The sequence below is a fragment of the Dermochelys coriacea genome, chromosome 17 (genome assembly GCF_009764565.3).
Source record: "Dermochelys coriacea isolate rDerCor1 chromosome 17, rDerCor1.pri.v4, whole genome shotgun sequence".
NCBI lineage: Eukaryota > Metazoa > Chordata > Testudines > Dermochelyidae > Dermochelys > Dermochelys coriacea.
The window spans coordinates 17,327,638-17,344,567 of record NC_050084.1 but is presented as its reverse complement, the minus strand read 5'-3'; the positions used below and the strand labels follow the sequence as shown (position 1 = coordinate 17,344,567).

Below are 16,930 nucleotides of genomic sequence, written 5' to 3'. Positions count from 1 at the left end.
TGGTTTTCCTTCTTTGCTACAGCTTGTGAGCCCTGCTATAACTGACAGCAGATTCCCAAGACAGTGTGGGTGCGGTAATATCTTTTATTGGCCCAACCTCTGTTGGTGAGGGACAAGAAGTTGTTCCAGTAAAAGATATTCCTCACCCACCTTGTGACTCATATCCTGGGACCACCATGGCTACAACTACACGTTACAGCAGGTTTCCCTCTCCAACACAACAAGTGGCTTCTCGCCCCTGATGAAAAAGGAGTTCCCTTGACAGGCATCTTCCTTACATGCAACTCCAGGCAGCTTATTGCCCAGCAGATGGTAACCTGCACAGAGAGCTGTTTCGGCCAGGCCGTGGGGCTCTGAAAAGCCCTCTTCTACCTAGCAATTGAATTAGGAGATGGAAGAGGGCTTTAATTCAGAGGGATCAAGTACTCATTTATTCACATCATTTTATAGCACTACAGAAGATTATGCATCTTCCAAGATTGCTTAAACCAAGTCAGTTATATTCTGAAAATTAGTTTTTTTTTTTTTTTTTTTTTTGGAGGGTGGTACTTTTGTAGTAATATATGTTTAATACATTAAGTTACCAATGATGCTTCCTTGTTGTGACTCCAAACTTGGCAGTGCATTCATAGCAGTTGGAGCCATCACACCAGGGAGGTTCTTTTGACAGCATATCTGTAAGGAAGGCAAGATAAACCCTTAAAGTACCTGTATGTCCCTTGAAACAAATCTCTCCCCCTTCACAGCTCAAACATTTTTATGACTATATTTAGAATGGTCACCTTGCCCCTGCTTTCAGAGCTTAGATCACTGCCATCATAGACTCAAACAGCTGAACAATTGCCCACCAACCTTAATGAAACTGTATTTAGCATATTTGGTGCCAAAGTTCAGATTGTTTAGTAGAATTTTCTGAGGTAAACGGAAGCTGGATCCTCCTGCAAATGTTTGCAACTAGAGTGCAACATTAAATGAGAACCAGAAAGACAGTTGTTCTCATTGTCCAAGACACGTGCAAAGAGCATACAGCAAGTGGTCAAGGGGTATATTTAACAAATGTTCCATTTTGAAAACCAATGTGATGTTAGTAGATAAAATAGCCCCCTTTTAAGAAGGGGTAAGGTAAAGAGTTATGGCCAGAGTTTAAGCCCAAGTGCCTGAAGTGAAGCACAGATCCACTGAAGAGGTCAGGCAAAGGTATGAGCACTTGCAACTCTCCGTGAAATCTGTATGAGCCCAGGTCCCCTCAAAGTCAGACCACTAATATAGGGTCCCAACTTTAAGCAGGTCTCACGGATAAAAAAAGGCCTAGGCTGTGTTAAAACTTGAGTGCCAAATGTACTTACCCAAGAGTCTAAAGAGAAGCTGTTTTGTAGCAACTTGGTAGTTGAAGATATTGACTCCTTGGTTATTGTTAACCCCAAGACGAGCCCCAGCTCTCACTATAGCACGGCACAAATTAGCATTTCCCTTCATATAGGCCAATAGAAGCACTGAAAAAGCAGAGGCAGACATTTTCCCACACTTACAGATGCAACATGTGGTGATACTTGTTTAACAGTCGGTATGGAGCATGGAACATGGAATATTCAAGGACTACTGCATCAACTTAAGTGTTATATGGGCTAGTGATTGTATTCTTAACTCAATGGGGGAGATGCAGGGTTTCCTGCAGGAACTGAAGTTGCTAGGGAATAAATTAGTGCAAATCCCTAGGCAGGTAACAACTCTGGAGAAAAAAAGTCTCAATCCTTGGGGGAAAATTGGATAGACTAGTTTTACCTGGTTCAAGAGGCCCGGCAAGCAAACCAAAAAACCAAAAGATATGGAAGCAACCACCCTGATGTAGAAAGGTCACATACACTGCATCCAAGAACTGACATGGAACTATGACCAAGAGAGACAAACCTTGCACTACTTTAATCCTATCGGAATCCCTAGGAAGAAGACCGGTAACTGGCTGATAAGCTAGGCCTGCTGTTTATTCAGAGAAAGAAAAGTATTTACAAAGAAGATGCATCTTTACAAACAATAAATAGTATTTCACTTTATGAAACCGGGGTGGTCACTGGTTAACCCTGTCATTATCCTTGAAAGCCCAGGAGTACTGGTGTGGAACTGAAGTCATACCTGCTGATATAATCAATGAATTGCAGGAGTTTGCAGCCTAAAATCTCTGGAGAGAGGTGGTCCTGATGGCTAAAAGTCTGGAGTGTAAGGGAAGCACCCTCTAAGAGCCCATAAAAAGAGATAACAGGTGCAGTTACCTTGTAACTGTGACAACTTTTAGTTTTGTCTTGCAAAGTAGTAATAGATTTAAAATTTATTAACAACTGAACATGTGCATCTCAGTTTTACAAGTGTAATGCTAACTAGTCTTGCTTTTCTCAGTTCACATCCATTGTATACTGTTTAAAACAGCAACAACATTCAGATTCTAGACATAGTATATTCTGGTTACCTGTGTTTCCTTCAGCATCAGGTTTGTCTAGGGGATATTCTGGCATACATTCTAAGAAGAGCTCACAGATGGCTGCTGCATTATCTTTCCCATAATGGCCCAGAATGTGCATTGGTGACTGACCTCTGACAACACAAAAGACACTCAGATATTGGAACAGATCTACATGTTATACAGACCAAGATGTGTTTATACTATATTTACTTCAGTCAGCTTCAGACTGACTTGTCCATAAAGCATTGTGGCAGCCAGTTTTAAAGCACATCATGGGTAATTAAAGTTTACATTGTTTTCTTGAATTAGTGATTTAGAGTTCAATGCATGTGATTTATATGGTTAATTCATGCTGAGAAAAGATAGTGAAAGAATTAAGAGGTGTTTGAATGAAGTGAATGATCAACATTTATTGCTTCATGCACTTTCAAAGTGCATCAATTGTCAACTTCTAAGCTAGATCTACAGAATTAAAAGTTCTGATGCAGTCATTTATATATACACAATTATTAGATCATAAGCAACTTTAAAAAAGTCTGTTCATGCAGAGTAGTAAGCAACAGCAGTATTTACCGAAGATTAAAGGCTTCAGCATCCACATTACATTCTGTCAGGAGGATACGGATATTGTTTAGACGACCATGCATCACGGCCAGATGAAGAGCTGGGGAGGGGGAAGACAAATCCAAGGTTCAAGTGGCATTCCTGACATCCCAGAATAGTTAGGAAGCCTGGCAAAGTCACATACCCACACTTTTTAAGTTAGATTTCTATGACAGCCTGTCCCTTTCATACCCTTGAAAAAATTGGAATCCACTCAGCAGCCAGCTCCCAAACCAGAGGATACCAAGAACTGCAAAGATTTGCAAAAAGTTTAGAAGTAGATACATTTACCATTATTTCCATTTTCATCCACAGCTGCAAAGTCCACTCCATTCTCTAGAAGTACGGAGCAAATTGTGGGCAGGTCCTGCTGAGCAGCTAGGTGGAGAGCAGTCTGGCGGTGCTTAGTCAGCTCATTCACCTTTGCACCTGCAAGAAGCTGTTAGAAAACATGAGAATGAAGAGATCCCTAAAAGGTCTCCTTTGAGAATATTAGCAGCCAGTACACTAGATGATTTTCACTTCAATGTATTACATAAATGCTTTCCAATTAGTTCTTACACCTCCTCTAGGTGTGAGGCAAATGTTATTATACAGAGATGAACTGAGGCAGAGATTACGTGGTCATATCAAGTTAGACCAAGACTTGGTACTATGACACATGGATCTCAACTCCCAGTTTAATGCTGTAGACTGGGGAGGGCAAACTTTTTGGCTGCATTGGGTTTCCAAAATTGCATGGGGGGCTGGTTAAAGGAGACTGTGCCCCCCTAAACAGCTAGGCGTGGCCCAGCCCCCACCCCTTATCCAACCCCCACCGCTTCTCTCCCCCCAGGACTCCTGCCCTATCCACGCCCCCGGCTCTCTGTCCCCTGACTGCCCCCGGAACCCCCTGCCTGACTGCCCCCCACTGCCCCATCCAACCCCCCCTCCTTCCTGACTGCCCCCCCCAGGACCCCTGCCCCCCATTCAACGTCCATTCCCTGCTCTCTGACCACCCCGACCCCTATCCACACCCCTGGCCCCTGACCACCCCACAAACTCCCCTTCTCTCTATCCAACCCTCCCTGCCCCCTCACCACACTGCCTGGAGCACTAGTGGCTAGCAGCACGGCTGCACCCCGACAAGTCCCTGTGCCACCCGGCTGGACCCAGCCACCCACCATGCAGCACAGAGGACAGGGTCAGGCCACGGCTCTGCAGCTGTGCTGCCCCGCCCCAGGAGCTCAGCCCTACTGCCCAGAGCATTATGCCAGTAGTGCAGTGAGCTGAGACTGTGGGGGAGGGGGAACAGTAGGGGAGGGGCTGGGGGCTAGCCTCCCTGGCCAGGAACTCAGGGGCCAGGCAGAATGGTCCCAAGGGCCAGATGTGGCCCACAGGCTGTAGTTTGCCCACCTCTGCTGTAGACTCTAGATGAGCTATTTTAGAAAGGTTTATCATCTGCATTGAGACACTTGAAGTCAAGTACATTAAGCTTCTATCATTTGAATCCTCTTGAGTACATACCAGATTGCGCACAATGATTTCTGAGCCCGCTTGTACAGCTAGATGTAAAGGTGTTAGCTTAGAAGCATCCTGGACTCTAGAATTGACATTAGCTTGGACACTGATCAGGAAGAGCACACTCTCAATATCAGAGTTCTGAACAGCTACATGGAGGAAGTTCCGACCTTTGTTATCCACCTGAGGCAGTGAGAGAGAGTGCATGCATGTATACAATGAAGCTTTACATAAAGGCCTTCCTGAAGAGCAGGACAGATCAAGTCTATTGTTGGATGATCACCGGAGCGGTTTTTAACTAGATGTACGTCAATTTAATCATCCTTTTCTCTGGCTTTGAGAAATGCAGTCTTGCCCCACCTCACATCCTTTCAGAATGCTACTGCAAAGATCACTTTAGCTCAGTGGTTTGAGCACTGGCCTGCTAACCCCAGGGTTGCAAGTTCAATCCTTGAGGGGGGCCATTTAGGGATCTGGGGCAAAAATTGGGGATTGGTCCTGCTTTGAGCAGGTGATTGGACTAAATGACCTCCTGAGGTCCCTTCCAACCCTGATATTCTAGGATTCTATGATTTTCCTCCCGTCACTTTGAACACATCACCCTTCTCTATGCCTCCCTCTACTGGTTCCCTTTCTATCATACCAAACAATCTACTTGTTTTCACCTACGAGGCCCTTCACAGCCTATCATCTCATTCAGCATAAAAAGGTCAGCCTCTCCCTGAAATGGCCAATGATGCCAGCCTCCATCGCCCACTTGTGAAGCTTCCAAACAAGAACAGTTTTCTCCCATGCTGGAGTTCCCTGTAAACTTTTGCAAAAAACAAAAACAAAAAACAAAAACCACACCTCATTATCCTTCTTCACATCTCTCCTTAAAGACAACTGAGCTGTGCTGCCCACAGATAAACCTGACAATCTTTTAGGCTGCTGGTGCACTGAGACATCTGCCCATCATGCTCACCGATAATGCCCCATCGTTTCCTTGTGTTGTCTGTCTATATCCATGTTGTTTTCTCCGGTCTTATATTTAGACTAAGCTCCATAGAGAAAAGGGACTGTCTTTGTTCAGAACTGGTCGTTGACCACAAGCTCCTAGATACTACAATAATACAAATACAAGAAGCCTGCTGCCCTCACTTCAGTCATTATCTGCAAGCATAGAGCCCGTTCTCATTCTTTCACTATTAAATCAGATGTTAGAGATGGAGGAGACCCACTGGATACATCAATTCCCTGCAACTGATACAAAGTTGCCAAGAAATATGGTTGAATGCATTTGCTAGCTCTTAAAAAAGGTCCGCCATTTTCAAACCAGTATTTTACAAGCTTGTATTGTTTCATATTTTTGTATCTTTCTACATCTCTTATCTTGTAATTTCTAGGTGTAATTGCAGGTTAGATAATATTTTTATGAAATAGGTAAAACAAGTTAACAGTTCTGTTATTTGTGGAACACAATATTATTTTGGTGAAATGTATTTACAGGAGTATAACTGTTAATGCAAGGGAAGGCAATATACAATCCTAACACACTAATGCAAGATGTGCTCACATGATTATTCTTGGTGGGGCAGAGGGGAAAACCATTGTTCACATGTGTCTTAAAGGCAGCATTAAGTAGTGCACCATAGATTTTAGGATGATGTTATACTTCACAGAAAACAAGGTTTTTAGATAGTGCAGGTAACGGATTTAACTATGCACCCAAAATACTTAATAGGTAGTTAACTTACACAAGGTAGGAGAAGACTGCTGAACAGATGTCCGAACTTTCCACCAAGAAGCCTGACAATACAGGTGAAGGTTCCACAATTTTACATTGCATTGCTAAGTCATAACTAAGAGTGGTTTTCCTGCTTCAGAACAAGCTGTCCAAATGCCAGTACTTGACCAACAAAAGAGTTTACTTAATTTTAAGATTTATAACATTGTTCTAGCATGGTTTACTTCAGTAAAAGTCCATAACTTAAGACAGCTTGAAACAAGTTTTATTTCACTACGAAGACTTAACACACTGCTTCTCTTGACTTTTTTTTTTTTTTTTAAATCTGTCTGGGCTCACCCTTCAATTTATGCTGAGCAAGATGTTGAGATAACATGTCCATTTCTCTAGCCAAGACACTATAGAGAACAATGTGGACACCAAGGCTCGGCACACCACTTCAACAAAGGCAGCCTAGCACACCTTGCTTGCATGCCACACTGGATTAAATATCTGGAATAAACTAGTTAAGAGCAAAATAAAGCATGATCTCTACAGGGCATAGACTACTAACACACCTGTGCATCTAGTACAGTTAAAGAACCCAGTATGAAGATCATGTCCCCACCTTACCTGCTCAGCAGCTCCTGCCTCCCGCTTCAGGATTGCCTCTGCTGCTTTGTTGTTCTTGTAGGTCATAGCACATGCAAATGGCGTCATGCCCTGCCGATCACGCACATTCAGTCTGATTTCTGGGTGTGAAATCATCAGCTGAATGATGACATTATGCTGGTTGCTAATGGCAACATGGATGGGAGTCCTTCCCTCTGCATCCTACAAATAGAGACTATCAAGTTCACATTGCATATCAAAGATATAGCAATAGGCAGAAGCTTCTCTCGTCTCCAAGACAGAGACAAAAGCAGTACAGCAAGAGTGGGATAGAGAGTCTCCTGATGGGGATATTAAGAGGTACTAAATGATTTAAGGAAACAGTTAAAGCCTCTGTTATTTTAACAGTAACACAGATTGAGTCTTATTTGTTATTTGGCTTTGTCCTTGGGAAATAGACCTTAATAATCTGGGCTACCTGTTCACAACGAGCAGATTCACATTCTCAAATACTGCTTCTCCCTCTCCCCCAAGAGCCACCCATTTTTGGAGTAATGAGTATTTAGCAGTTGTGTCCACAATATGTGGCCACTGAAGAAATCATCAAGCAAATATCAGCAAGACTATTTCAGCTATGGACTACTTGAACATTCCCCTCCCCACAACTCCCACCTGCCTATTTCAAGTTAAAGTTGTTTCTTTGCACTTCCTGAATCATACAAGCACATTGATAATTACTTTAGGGTCTTAGTTACCTGTTATATTTATCTACTCTATTTGTGTTAACTATTGAGGCATTTAGGACTTGGTTTCTAGAGGAGAAATAAGCACTGAAATACCAGAAAATGCCATGGATCAAGCAAACAATGCTTTAAAAAGTTGATCTAAAAAAGTGTCTTTAATTGATGAAACATAAACAAAGATACTTTCAGGATTAACTGACATGCATACTATGATGCGTTTTCAGATTGGTGGAAGTTTTGGAATGAATCATTACCTACATGCATGTAGGTACATATGAGATTGCAGTTCTAACAAACCAATGCCATACATCTAGTCAAACAGGAAGTTTTGGATAATCAGGCAGGACCTTTAGGGCATAAGTGCACTCTAAGTTCAGAGGGGTTGTTTTTGTGGTTTTTTTTTTTTTTTTTTTTTTTAAAGAATTCTTAATGGTTTTTAATTTTTTAATAAAAAAGTTTCTATAATCCAGAGGGGGATGACAATATATGGAAAGAGATAAACATCTCTATTATGAAGTTGAACACACGTTTGACAGTTGAGTAGATCTCCCCAGTCCAATCAGACAAAAAGCCTTCCAAATTGTGGGTAGGAAGGGAGAGCACCGAATAGTCTTTTATTTTCAACATGCAACATATGGACACCAAAATAGTGACAAAAAAAAAAAAAGATTCTCATGTTAAATCAAAAGTCTCAAGCTAACCGAAAAGAGTTTACAAGAGTCTTTACTTCTTGGAAAAAAAAGTACACATTTCTACATACCTGTGCATTTACATTGGCACCAAATTCTAGAAGGCACTGTACCACCTCTTCCAGCCCCCAGCAAGCTGCCAAATGCAGAGGTGTCTGTCCATCTCGAGCTTCCTCTTCTCCTTCTCCATTAGCACCTGGCTGTCTAGGACTATTTACATCACAACCACTAGAAGGAAAGCAGCAACGTACCAATCAAATATATTTCCATGGATGAATTGATACTAGCAGCTCCGAACCAATATGGAAAGCTCTTTCCTTACAAGACCTTCACTCACAGCTATTGAATGTGCATGTGTTAACAAACCTCTCGCAAGAGTTCATTTTACTCTCATTTATGGTTTCAGTAGCAACAATAGTGAGAATTTATACATTTACATTCATCTTGGGGAAAAGCACTTTTACTACAAAAGTGTTGAGCTTTTCATTGTTTGACTACTGAAGGAAACTGACATTTCAAAACAGCAACTGTGTGAGCTACCATGCAGTGCGCATCTGGTAGCTTTGATCAATGCTTCATAAATAAAGCCTGTTCCACACTAAAGAGTAAAATCTAAACAAAAAGAAAGACAGTTTAATGAGAATGATCAACCCATTAAGATTAGTGACATGTGCATACCCACTATTAGCTCGAAACAAAATTAAGATGTAGAGTTACCCTCTGCCGGTGCACCTATGCTTTGTTTGCAGACATTAAAAGCATCTTTTCTGGAGTACATTAAAAAGTTACCAAACGGATACATTGGGTAATGCTGAACACAGCATCCACTGGGAAAGCACCACTCCCCAGTATGATGGACAGTGCTGTCTGAAAGTTCTAAACAAGGAAGATGTGTGCACAAACAGACAAACAAAAAGTTTCCTTTGTAGCACAATACGGTGAGTGAGGTAATCATTTATTGGACTAACTTCTGTTGGAGAGAGATTCATGCTTCTGAGCTACACCAACTTGAACTGTGTGTAGCTCAAAAACTTGTCTGTCTCACCAACAGAAGTTGGTCCAATAAAAGACATTGCCCTCATCCACCTTGTCTAATATCCCGGGACTGACATGGCTACACCACTTTGTAAAACAGATTCATATCTGACCTGCGAATAAGGAAGCATGCTATTTGTTCGCTGTTTTCATCAATAGCTCTGTGCAGAAGGGTCTGTAAGCATCCACCTGGTCCTGGACCCCAGCAAGTTGCATCACATCCATGTCTTACCTGAATTAACAATGAAGCACAATAAGCTAAGATGCCTGCATCTCAGTTATACAGTCACTTGGTTACTTTTTAAAAAGAGTAGCAATGAAATGCCTCCCTCCCCACCATGATGGTGCCACCACAATTTAGGTTTTTTTAATTTTTTTATTTCTTCATTAGTTCTTGGCTTTTGTAATATATTCCCCTTGTGAAAAGGTGGATTAGGAACTGCTGTCTCTAGTCTTGTGAAATATTTTTAGGAGACTGCCATAAGGAGAACAAGTTTCAGATTTGTTTGGGACCAGATGGGTCATCCATCCAGTAAGCGCAAGCTGGTTTGTAGCTCCAGCTCATCAGATCCATGGTAACTCTCACTACACACAGCAGTAAGTGGGAGATCCAGGACATCCAATACCACTTCCTCCAACCCCATTCACAAGGAAATGAGTTGCAGGTCAAACTTTACTGGTCGTGCTCAATGAAAAGGGACCTAGAGCAGGACGAGGAACCAAATGTAAGTGTACCCTTCTAAGCAAGAATGGAAGAAGAAGTCAGTTAAAAATCATTTGAAACCATAAACAGGATATTGCTAGAGGATACTCATTCTTTACAGAAAGACTACATCACCCTGCCCCAATTCTTTTATGCACATAGAAAGTAACCTACAATTCTGTCCGAACTTAAAATTGCTACATCAAACCCCATTTGTTTGGGAACAAGATGATCTGGAATAGGGGGAAAAAAAACTTAACGATAAAGCTCCTTTGAAACTCTGGCTTAAAAAAAAAGTTAAAAAAAAAAAGGGGTGGGAGGAAAGCTGGCCCGCTAGTTCTCTCAGTAGGCATTTTGAGATGTATTAACTGCTCATAAGCTTTAAACAAGAAGCAAGAAAGCCTTTTTAAACACCACAGGAACATACCTAAGCTAAAATTAAAGTAAGCTCACTGGAATAACGTAGTCTTGTTATGAATAATGTAGTTGCACTTCCATTCGTTAAGAGAACAACAACTTTGGCTATAAAAATTGCTTCAAGCTGGAGTTTGACATAAGTAATTTTTAAATTAAATGGCTATTACGATTTATTAAGAGTGATCTGTTTGCTAAGCAATATTGTAGCAAAAGTGATCAAGTTATGCAACTACAGAGGTGTCTAAAGAATACTTATGGCAATTGAGACAACTTGGAGACATTGCTCTTTAACAACTGGCTGCATAAAAACTTGCAGAACATTTACTTTTCTAACTTCACATACATATACAGCAAGACTACTGGCATAAAAACTGGTCCAAAGTTCCCCATCATATCATTGGGTCAGTAATGAGTGTAACAAATTGACTTACAGAAATAATTCTAAAAAAAGCTGCAGTTGAATATTCCTAATATAGCCTCAAATTCCATGTACATTTAGGGCACTGTTTTCCCCAAGAAAATAAAAAAAAACAAACCAGGACTAATGAAATTTCAATGACCAAGTACTATTTTACCATGCATTTTAGATTAATAGGTACTTGGAATCTTGCTCTGCTAGGCAAGCATGAACACAAAACAATGCTTAAATTTCAGAAAAGTCACATCTCCCATAATCTGAAGGAGGTGGATAGAAAACTTTAAATTTTCAGATGTAGGGACCTAAAAAGTGACATTAATTTTCCTTAGATTTGGGGGTGCTCACTCCATCAGGAAAGTAATGAGAATTGGAGGGGTCAACACCTTTGATGGTCAGGCCACTTGCATTTCAGAGAGTTTTGAAAGTTTTATATTTCCAGTTTTGACCCATATATTTATGGTTCTACATTTTATCTTCACATACTGGAACCCTTTAGAACAAGCTTTTAGATCCTTCTAGATAAGTTGCATTGATTTTAGTAGTGCTGTACTACAGATATATTCGCTAATACTCACTGCCATTTCATCATATGCCTTATGTTTAGGCCATTCTCTACAGTAATAGCCAAGTATTTACTTATTTGAAAGTTAGCCTTCCCATCTTAATATAGTATGTATTGGTCCCACACAAAAATCATAGACTTAAAAGAAGCATCCTTATGGAGAACAGTTATGAAGCCAAAATTTTTCAACTTGTCAGCTTTTTAAAAAACCCTCTGATTTAGAGTTAGACAGTTCTTTTCCTCTATTTACAGGTCCCTTGAGGAAGTAACCACTGAAATACCCTCATGTCTCCAACGAAGAGTGCCTAATAGCAGTAAGAGCATTGCTGGATCACCTAATGGTTGCATGAGATATTGTCGGGGGGAGGGGGGAGAGGGAAGGGAGAAAAAAAACAAAAACAAAAACAAGCAAACAAGTTGAAGCCTGTTAAACTTTATAAGAAAAACCACCATGTTAAAAACCAGATGCAGCAGTAAGAGTTACATGAGAGCATGTATAAGCTTTAGTGTACCTTTACAGACTAGATCCTGTACAGAAAGATGAGCATGTGGTCCAGCAAATACTTAATTCCTGCAATACCACATTTTTGCTGGTTCTTGACATTTTTCCAACAAGTTCAAGGAACCTAAACACACTAGGGAGGGCAAAGGATGATATAGATTCAAGAGTCATGAAAGCTTAAAAACTGCACTGGGAGGTGTGTGCTGGTAGAGGGCATTTAAGTTTTGACTCAAAACAAACCCAAGAGAGTTTAAAGAAGAAATCTTCCAAAAAAGTTAAAAGCCTACTTCGGTACCAGATTTGACAATGCTATAGAAGCCCATGTTGCTATTGATTCTTACACCATTAGCGTACTAGAAATTAATTTGGCTTCTCAACAGCATTTGATGACTAGTGAACCACAAAATCTGACGAACATTGTAAAAAAAAAAAAAACCTAATGATACAGTGAAAATGCTTGCCTTACCAGAGTCGATGCAATGTCTTCCAAGTTATTTTCCAGGGCAAGCCATAGTGGAGGATTCCCTTTCTCATCTGGCACAGACATGTCTGCCCCTCTGGTACAAATAGCATCAACCACAAGGGGAAGCTGGTTTTTTATAGCTAGTTGAAGAGCAGTCTCTCCATCCTGAGTTCTGTAATATGCACAGTTGCTGTATAAGGTCTATTGTCACATTAAAAAAATATAGACATTCTATTGCAATGATTTATTGGCAGACCAATGAGTATCAGCTCGATTCATATACTAAGTTTTAAACTCCTTGGTTAAAAAAAAAAAGTGTCTAGTTTAAGACACTTAGGAAGGGCATATCAACACATTTAGTCACTATCCACAAGCTTACTGCGTCTTTTCACTGTTTTTCCTCAACCATTATCACTGCCATAATGTTAAAGTTGCTGTATTAATGGACAGCATCAAGATGCTGTTCAGCACGTCTGTCTCCGGTACATTTGGATAACATCTGTTGAAACCAAAGATTGCTTTTTAGGGAAGTTACTGCCAGGGAGCAGTCATCCATAATGAACCACTACTTCAGAGCCAAGGTGAATCAGAGGCACTGGACTGACAGGGAGTTTTGGCATTAGTCCAATGGTGTCGGCCTGTTGACTGGCTCCCACGCATGAGATGTTTATCTTGCATTTCATCATTTTATGTTTCTGGCCATAATGATTTGGAAGAACATCTTCCACGGATGAATGAAGCGTAAACCAATGCCAAGTGGTGTCCCTAAGTCTGCAGACATTAAACAGCTCTAAAGATCTGAGGTGCTTCCATTCCTCTTACTGGGGTGAGAATTTTGAAACCTATTGCTGAAGACTGGATTCTCAGATTTAAGTATTCACATGATTTTGTAAAGTTACTAGACCTGGGCACCTGCACACACAAGTTTCAACAGAGAGCAGATATAACACTGAAAGGATTTCATGTCCCTCTCTCCCCATACCACTACACTGAGTGACTCAAAGAACAAAAACACCAACAGTAACTAAAAAGTTGAGTTAATGCTAAGGCCATGTTCTAACCCTTATCTTTGGGCAAGCCTCCCTTTGCTATCTGTAGGAAATGTGACATGGATAGAGGATAGTATGCGTGTTACCAACTTTGTACGTTGTCCATCAACCATAATTAAAAATATAACAAACTTCTCCCAAAAATGAGTAACTCTCAATATCTTTGAATTGAGATCAAGAATTGGGCACTTTTTACTCTTGAGCTATTCATTTAGAGGCAGTTTAATTCAACCACTTTTCCTATGTATTCTTCTAATTCAGAGCTACATCAACAGATAAATAAAAAACCCACAAACATCTTACCTGACATTTATATCTGCTTGATGTTCCAGCAAGAAGAGAGCACTCTTGCTATCCTGTCTCTGTATTGCCATATGTAACAAAGTCTGTCCATCTGACATTGTGTCATTGATGGACGCACCAGACCCAAGTAGCTGAGCTGCTATCGTGTGCATGCCTGGAAAGTGACAGCTTGTTAATATTTATCCCTACAGAAACTGTGTTACAATAAGGATCCTCTGTAAAGGTATTAGTATCAAGACCTTTCAATTTTTAATATAGTGAAAAAATTAACCTGAAACTTGCTTCAAATTGAAGTAAAGATCTTTAAATATATTTTGATATAAAGCAATAGGTAAAAACTCAGTCTCTACCTGTAAACCATCACTAGCCAATTTTAACGTTAGTACAATTACCTTCACAAGTATGTGAGGCGGTTAATTTTTCTGCCAGCCACACTTCTAATGCCCCTGTTTAAGGTTGTTTGTCTGTCTTAAATGGAAAGTGGATTTAGTATTCATGAATATTAGAACACTTGGAGCCAGGCATAGCCCAGGGGCTTCCAGCATAGCTCTGACTATACTTCTTTAGCTTGACCATCATCATGGCTAGTCTAACTCTAGGTCTCTCCTGATCAGAGGGTGACAACTGCTGAACTGTAATGATTTATGTTGTGAATAAAAATGTAGCTAGAATGAGACCATTGTTTTTCCCTCTAACTGAAGACAGCATTTGAATTTGGCTAAAAACAGCTTAGCGCACCAGCTTTACATCTCACTTTGACATTTCATCTTTGGCACGCCTAAAATCCTAAGTGTCCATCACTAGGGTATTTAGGTGCCTAACCTATTGCACTGCAATAGTTCCAGAACTGCATTTAAAAATGCCAAGCTAGAATAAAGACATAGCCAAAATAGATTCTATCACCCTTTTGCTTTTAAGATAATTAAATTGATCCAAAATAGGACACTCAATATAATGCATAAATATCCCAGCTATTACATGATCTCAAGTGGCTGTGTAACAAAATGTCTGACTGCAAAGAAAATTAAACATACTGGCTTGTCTTTCATGAAGTTCAGATCTCACTGACAAAGAGCCAGAAAGCTATTTTACAGTACACGGAGGCAACACAAACGAAGTGACGGCTAGATACAAGCGTCAGAGCAAGGAGTTATGACTTGTCTGATTCATTTAAGTGGAAAGTAGCTTCGGAAAAAAAGAGGAAAGGGAACATATCCCCACCCCTAGATTGAGGAAAGGGCAAGTTTTCCTTTTACGTGTACAGCACTATGCCTTCCATGTGCCTGAAGAGGGGGGAGAGGGCAGTCTTTCCATCTGCTGGCTCATTACTCTCAGCGTATGAAGCAAGCCAAAAGACAGATCTGTCATGCAAAGTAGATACAAGGCTTTAAAAAGTGGCTATAAATGTAACTAAGTGTTCTCTGAACTTCGCACCATGGAACTACAGTGAATTTCCATTAATTCCCCTGATAATATCTTAAACAACGTTTCTTTAAAAAAAAAAAAAAGAAAAAAAGAAAAAACACCCTTCCCCCCGCCCCACAACAATGAAGGATCAACTCCAGGCTTCAAAGACTTAGTGTGACAGTTACTGTACTATAAGGCCCTATAGTTTTTACCCAAAGTATTCCTGGGTTTTACAAAAGCTATTGGTTGTTTGTTACTGATTTTTCACCTGAATTTTGGACCACTCAAGTAAATGATAATATTTATTATGTTAAGAAAATCCAATATGTTAGGTTTATTCCCCTTCATAAATTAGGTTAAGTGTAAACGCAATGTAAATGTAAAAGCATTAAATAAGTTAGTGTAGTGGAAGATATCCCTGCACGTGTACACGTACTGTTAATGAACAGTTCAAGAATGAAACCAGAGCATTAAACTGCTTTTACTTTCAACATGTAGTTCTCCATTAGTTTTTTCTTTCCATCTTCTTGTCCCAATGTTAACCCTGATACTTACTCAGGGAACTTAAATGTTTTGCACCAGTTTTACACACTTTTCGATCCATTCCTGAGAAGTTTTAAACAAAATGAACAAAAACAAAAGGGCCTCGACTATACAGTAGTTCCATAAACGGGGAAAAAAAAAAAAGTGTTAATACGGTTCCCCTCCTGACGTGTGTAGGATTCACAATAAGGCTCTCACAAACTATTTTTCCCCACAAAGACTGAGAATTTATAAATCCTTACCAGTCCATAATGCCAGTCCCAGTACTGTCTGGTCTCTAGAGTCCTTGAGACTGAAGTCAGGAATGATTTGCAAGTTGTTGGTAGCATGAAGGGCATTAGCTGAAAGACAACACCACAGAATTTGAACCAATGTTAAAAAAGCATTCCTGTATTTTTAAGCATCAATCTCAAAACCCATTTGCTATATTTGGATTTCAATTGACCCAAATGACCAAGTCACTTTTTGGAAGCATTACAAAAATTTTCCCCAAGTTAAGTAGCTCTTAGGATGTTTAAGGGAAATTTGTTGACAATACTCAATGCTTGACATCCTTCACCAATAATGTAAAAAAATATGTCAATAACTTTCCAGGATTTTAATCAAGTCTTGCCTCCCAAGAAAGAGCAGAAATAGACATCTAGACATAAGGACAGGGGATGGATAATTGCAGCAAATTCATACAAGTCAGAGGTGGGTAAACTACAGCCTGCGGGCCACATTCCTGCCTGGCCCCCGAGCTCCTGGCCGGGGAGGCTAGTCACCGGCCACTCCCCTGCTGTCCCCTCTCCCCGGCAGCCTCAGCATGCTGTGCCACCAGTGGTCTGGCCTGCCGCTCCTGCCAGGCAGGGTAGCAGCGTGGCGGTGAGCTCCTGCCACTCTGAGCAGCGTGGTAAGGGGGCGGGGAAGGGTTGGATAAGAGACAGGGGAACCCGGGGTGCAGTCAGAGGACAGGGAGCAGTTGGATAGGGCAGAGATTAGGGGGAGGTGGCAGTTAGGGGATTGGGGCAGGAGTACCGTGGGGGGCAGTCAGGGGAAAAAGGAGTCAGGAGGCACAGCCTTCCCTACCTGGCCCTCCATAAAAGTTTTGCAATCCCAACGTGGCCCTCGGGCCAAAAAGTTCGCCCACCCCTATGATACGTAGTTACGAAGATCCTAGCCTGGAGTCCTGCCATCCACCTGAACTGGCTATTTTTTTTCTTGGTGACACGAGTTTACAAT

At 40.9% G+C, this 16,930-nt stretch overlaps 1 protein-coding gene across 4 annotated transcripts in view; it reads right to left on the bottom strand.

Annotated features, from left to right (window-relative positions):
• Positions 1-16,930, bottom strand: part of ANKFY1 (ankyrin repeat and FYVE domain containing 1) — a 55,772-nt gene that overhangs the window by 6,059 nt on the left and 32,783 nt on the right. For 3 of the 4 annotated variants that reach the window (XM_038375640.2, XM_043499622.1, XM_043499623.1), the window contains exons 13-24: positions 15,952-16,050; positions 13,760-13,913; positions 12,411-12,579; positions 9,456-9,574; positions 8,379-8,535; positions 6,897-7,097; positions 4,565-4,741; positions 3,350-3,497; positions 3,029-3,119; positions 2,462-2,586; positions 1,347-1,493; positions 585-675 (exon numbers count right to left, since the gene is read on the bottom strand). In XM_038375640.2, coding sequence (XP_038231568.1) covers positions 585-675; positions 1,347-1,493; positions 2,462-2,586; positions 3,029-3,119; positions 3,350-3,497; positions 4,565-4,741; positions 6,897-7,097; positions 8,379-8,535; positions 9,456-9,574; positions 12,411-12,579; positions 13,760-13,913; positions 15,952-16,050 — 1,678 coding nt within the window. Of the gene's footprint in view, positions 1-584; positions 676-1,346; positions 1,494-2,461; positions 2,587-3,028; positions 3,120-3,349; positions 3,498-4,564; positions 4,742-6,896; positions 7,098-8,378; positions 8,536-9,455; positions 9,575-12,410; positions 12,580-13,759; positions 13,914-15,951; positions 16,051-16,930 lie in introns of those variants that run through there. The other variant, XM_043499624.1, reaches the window with a different exon arrangement.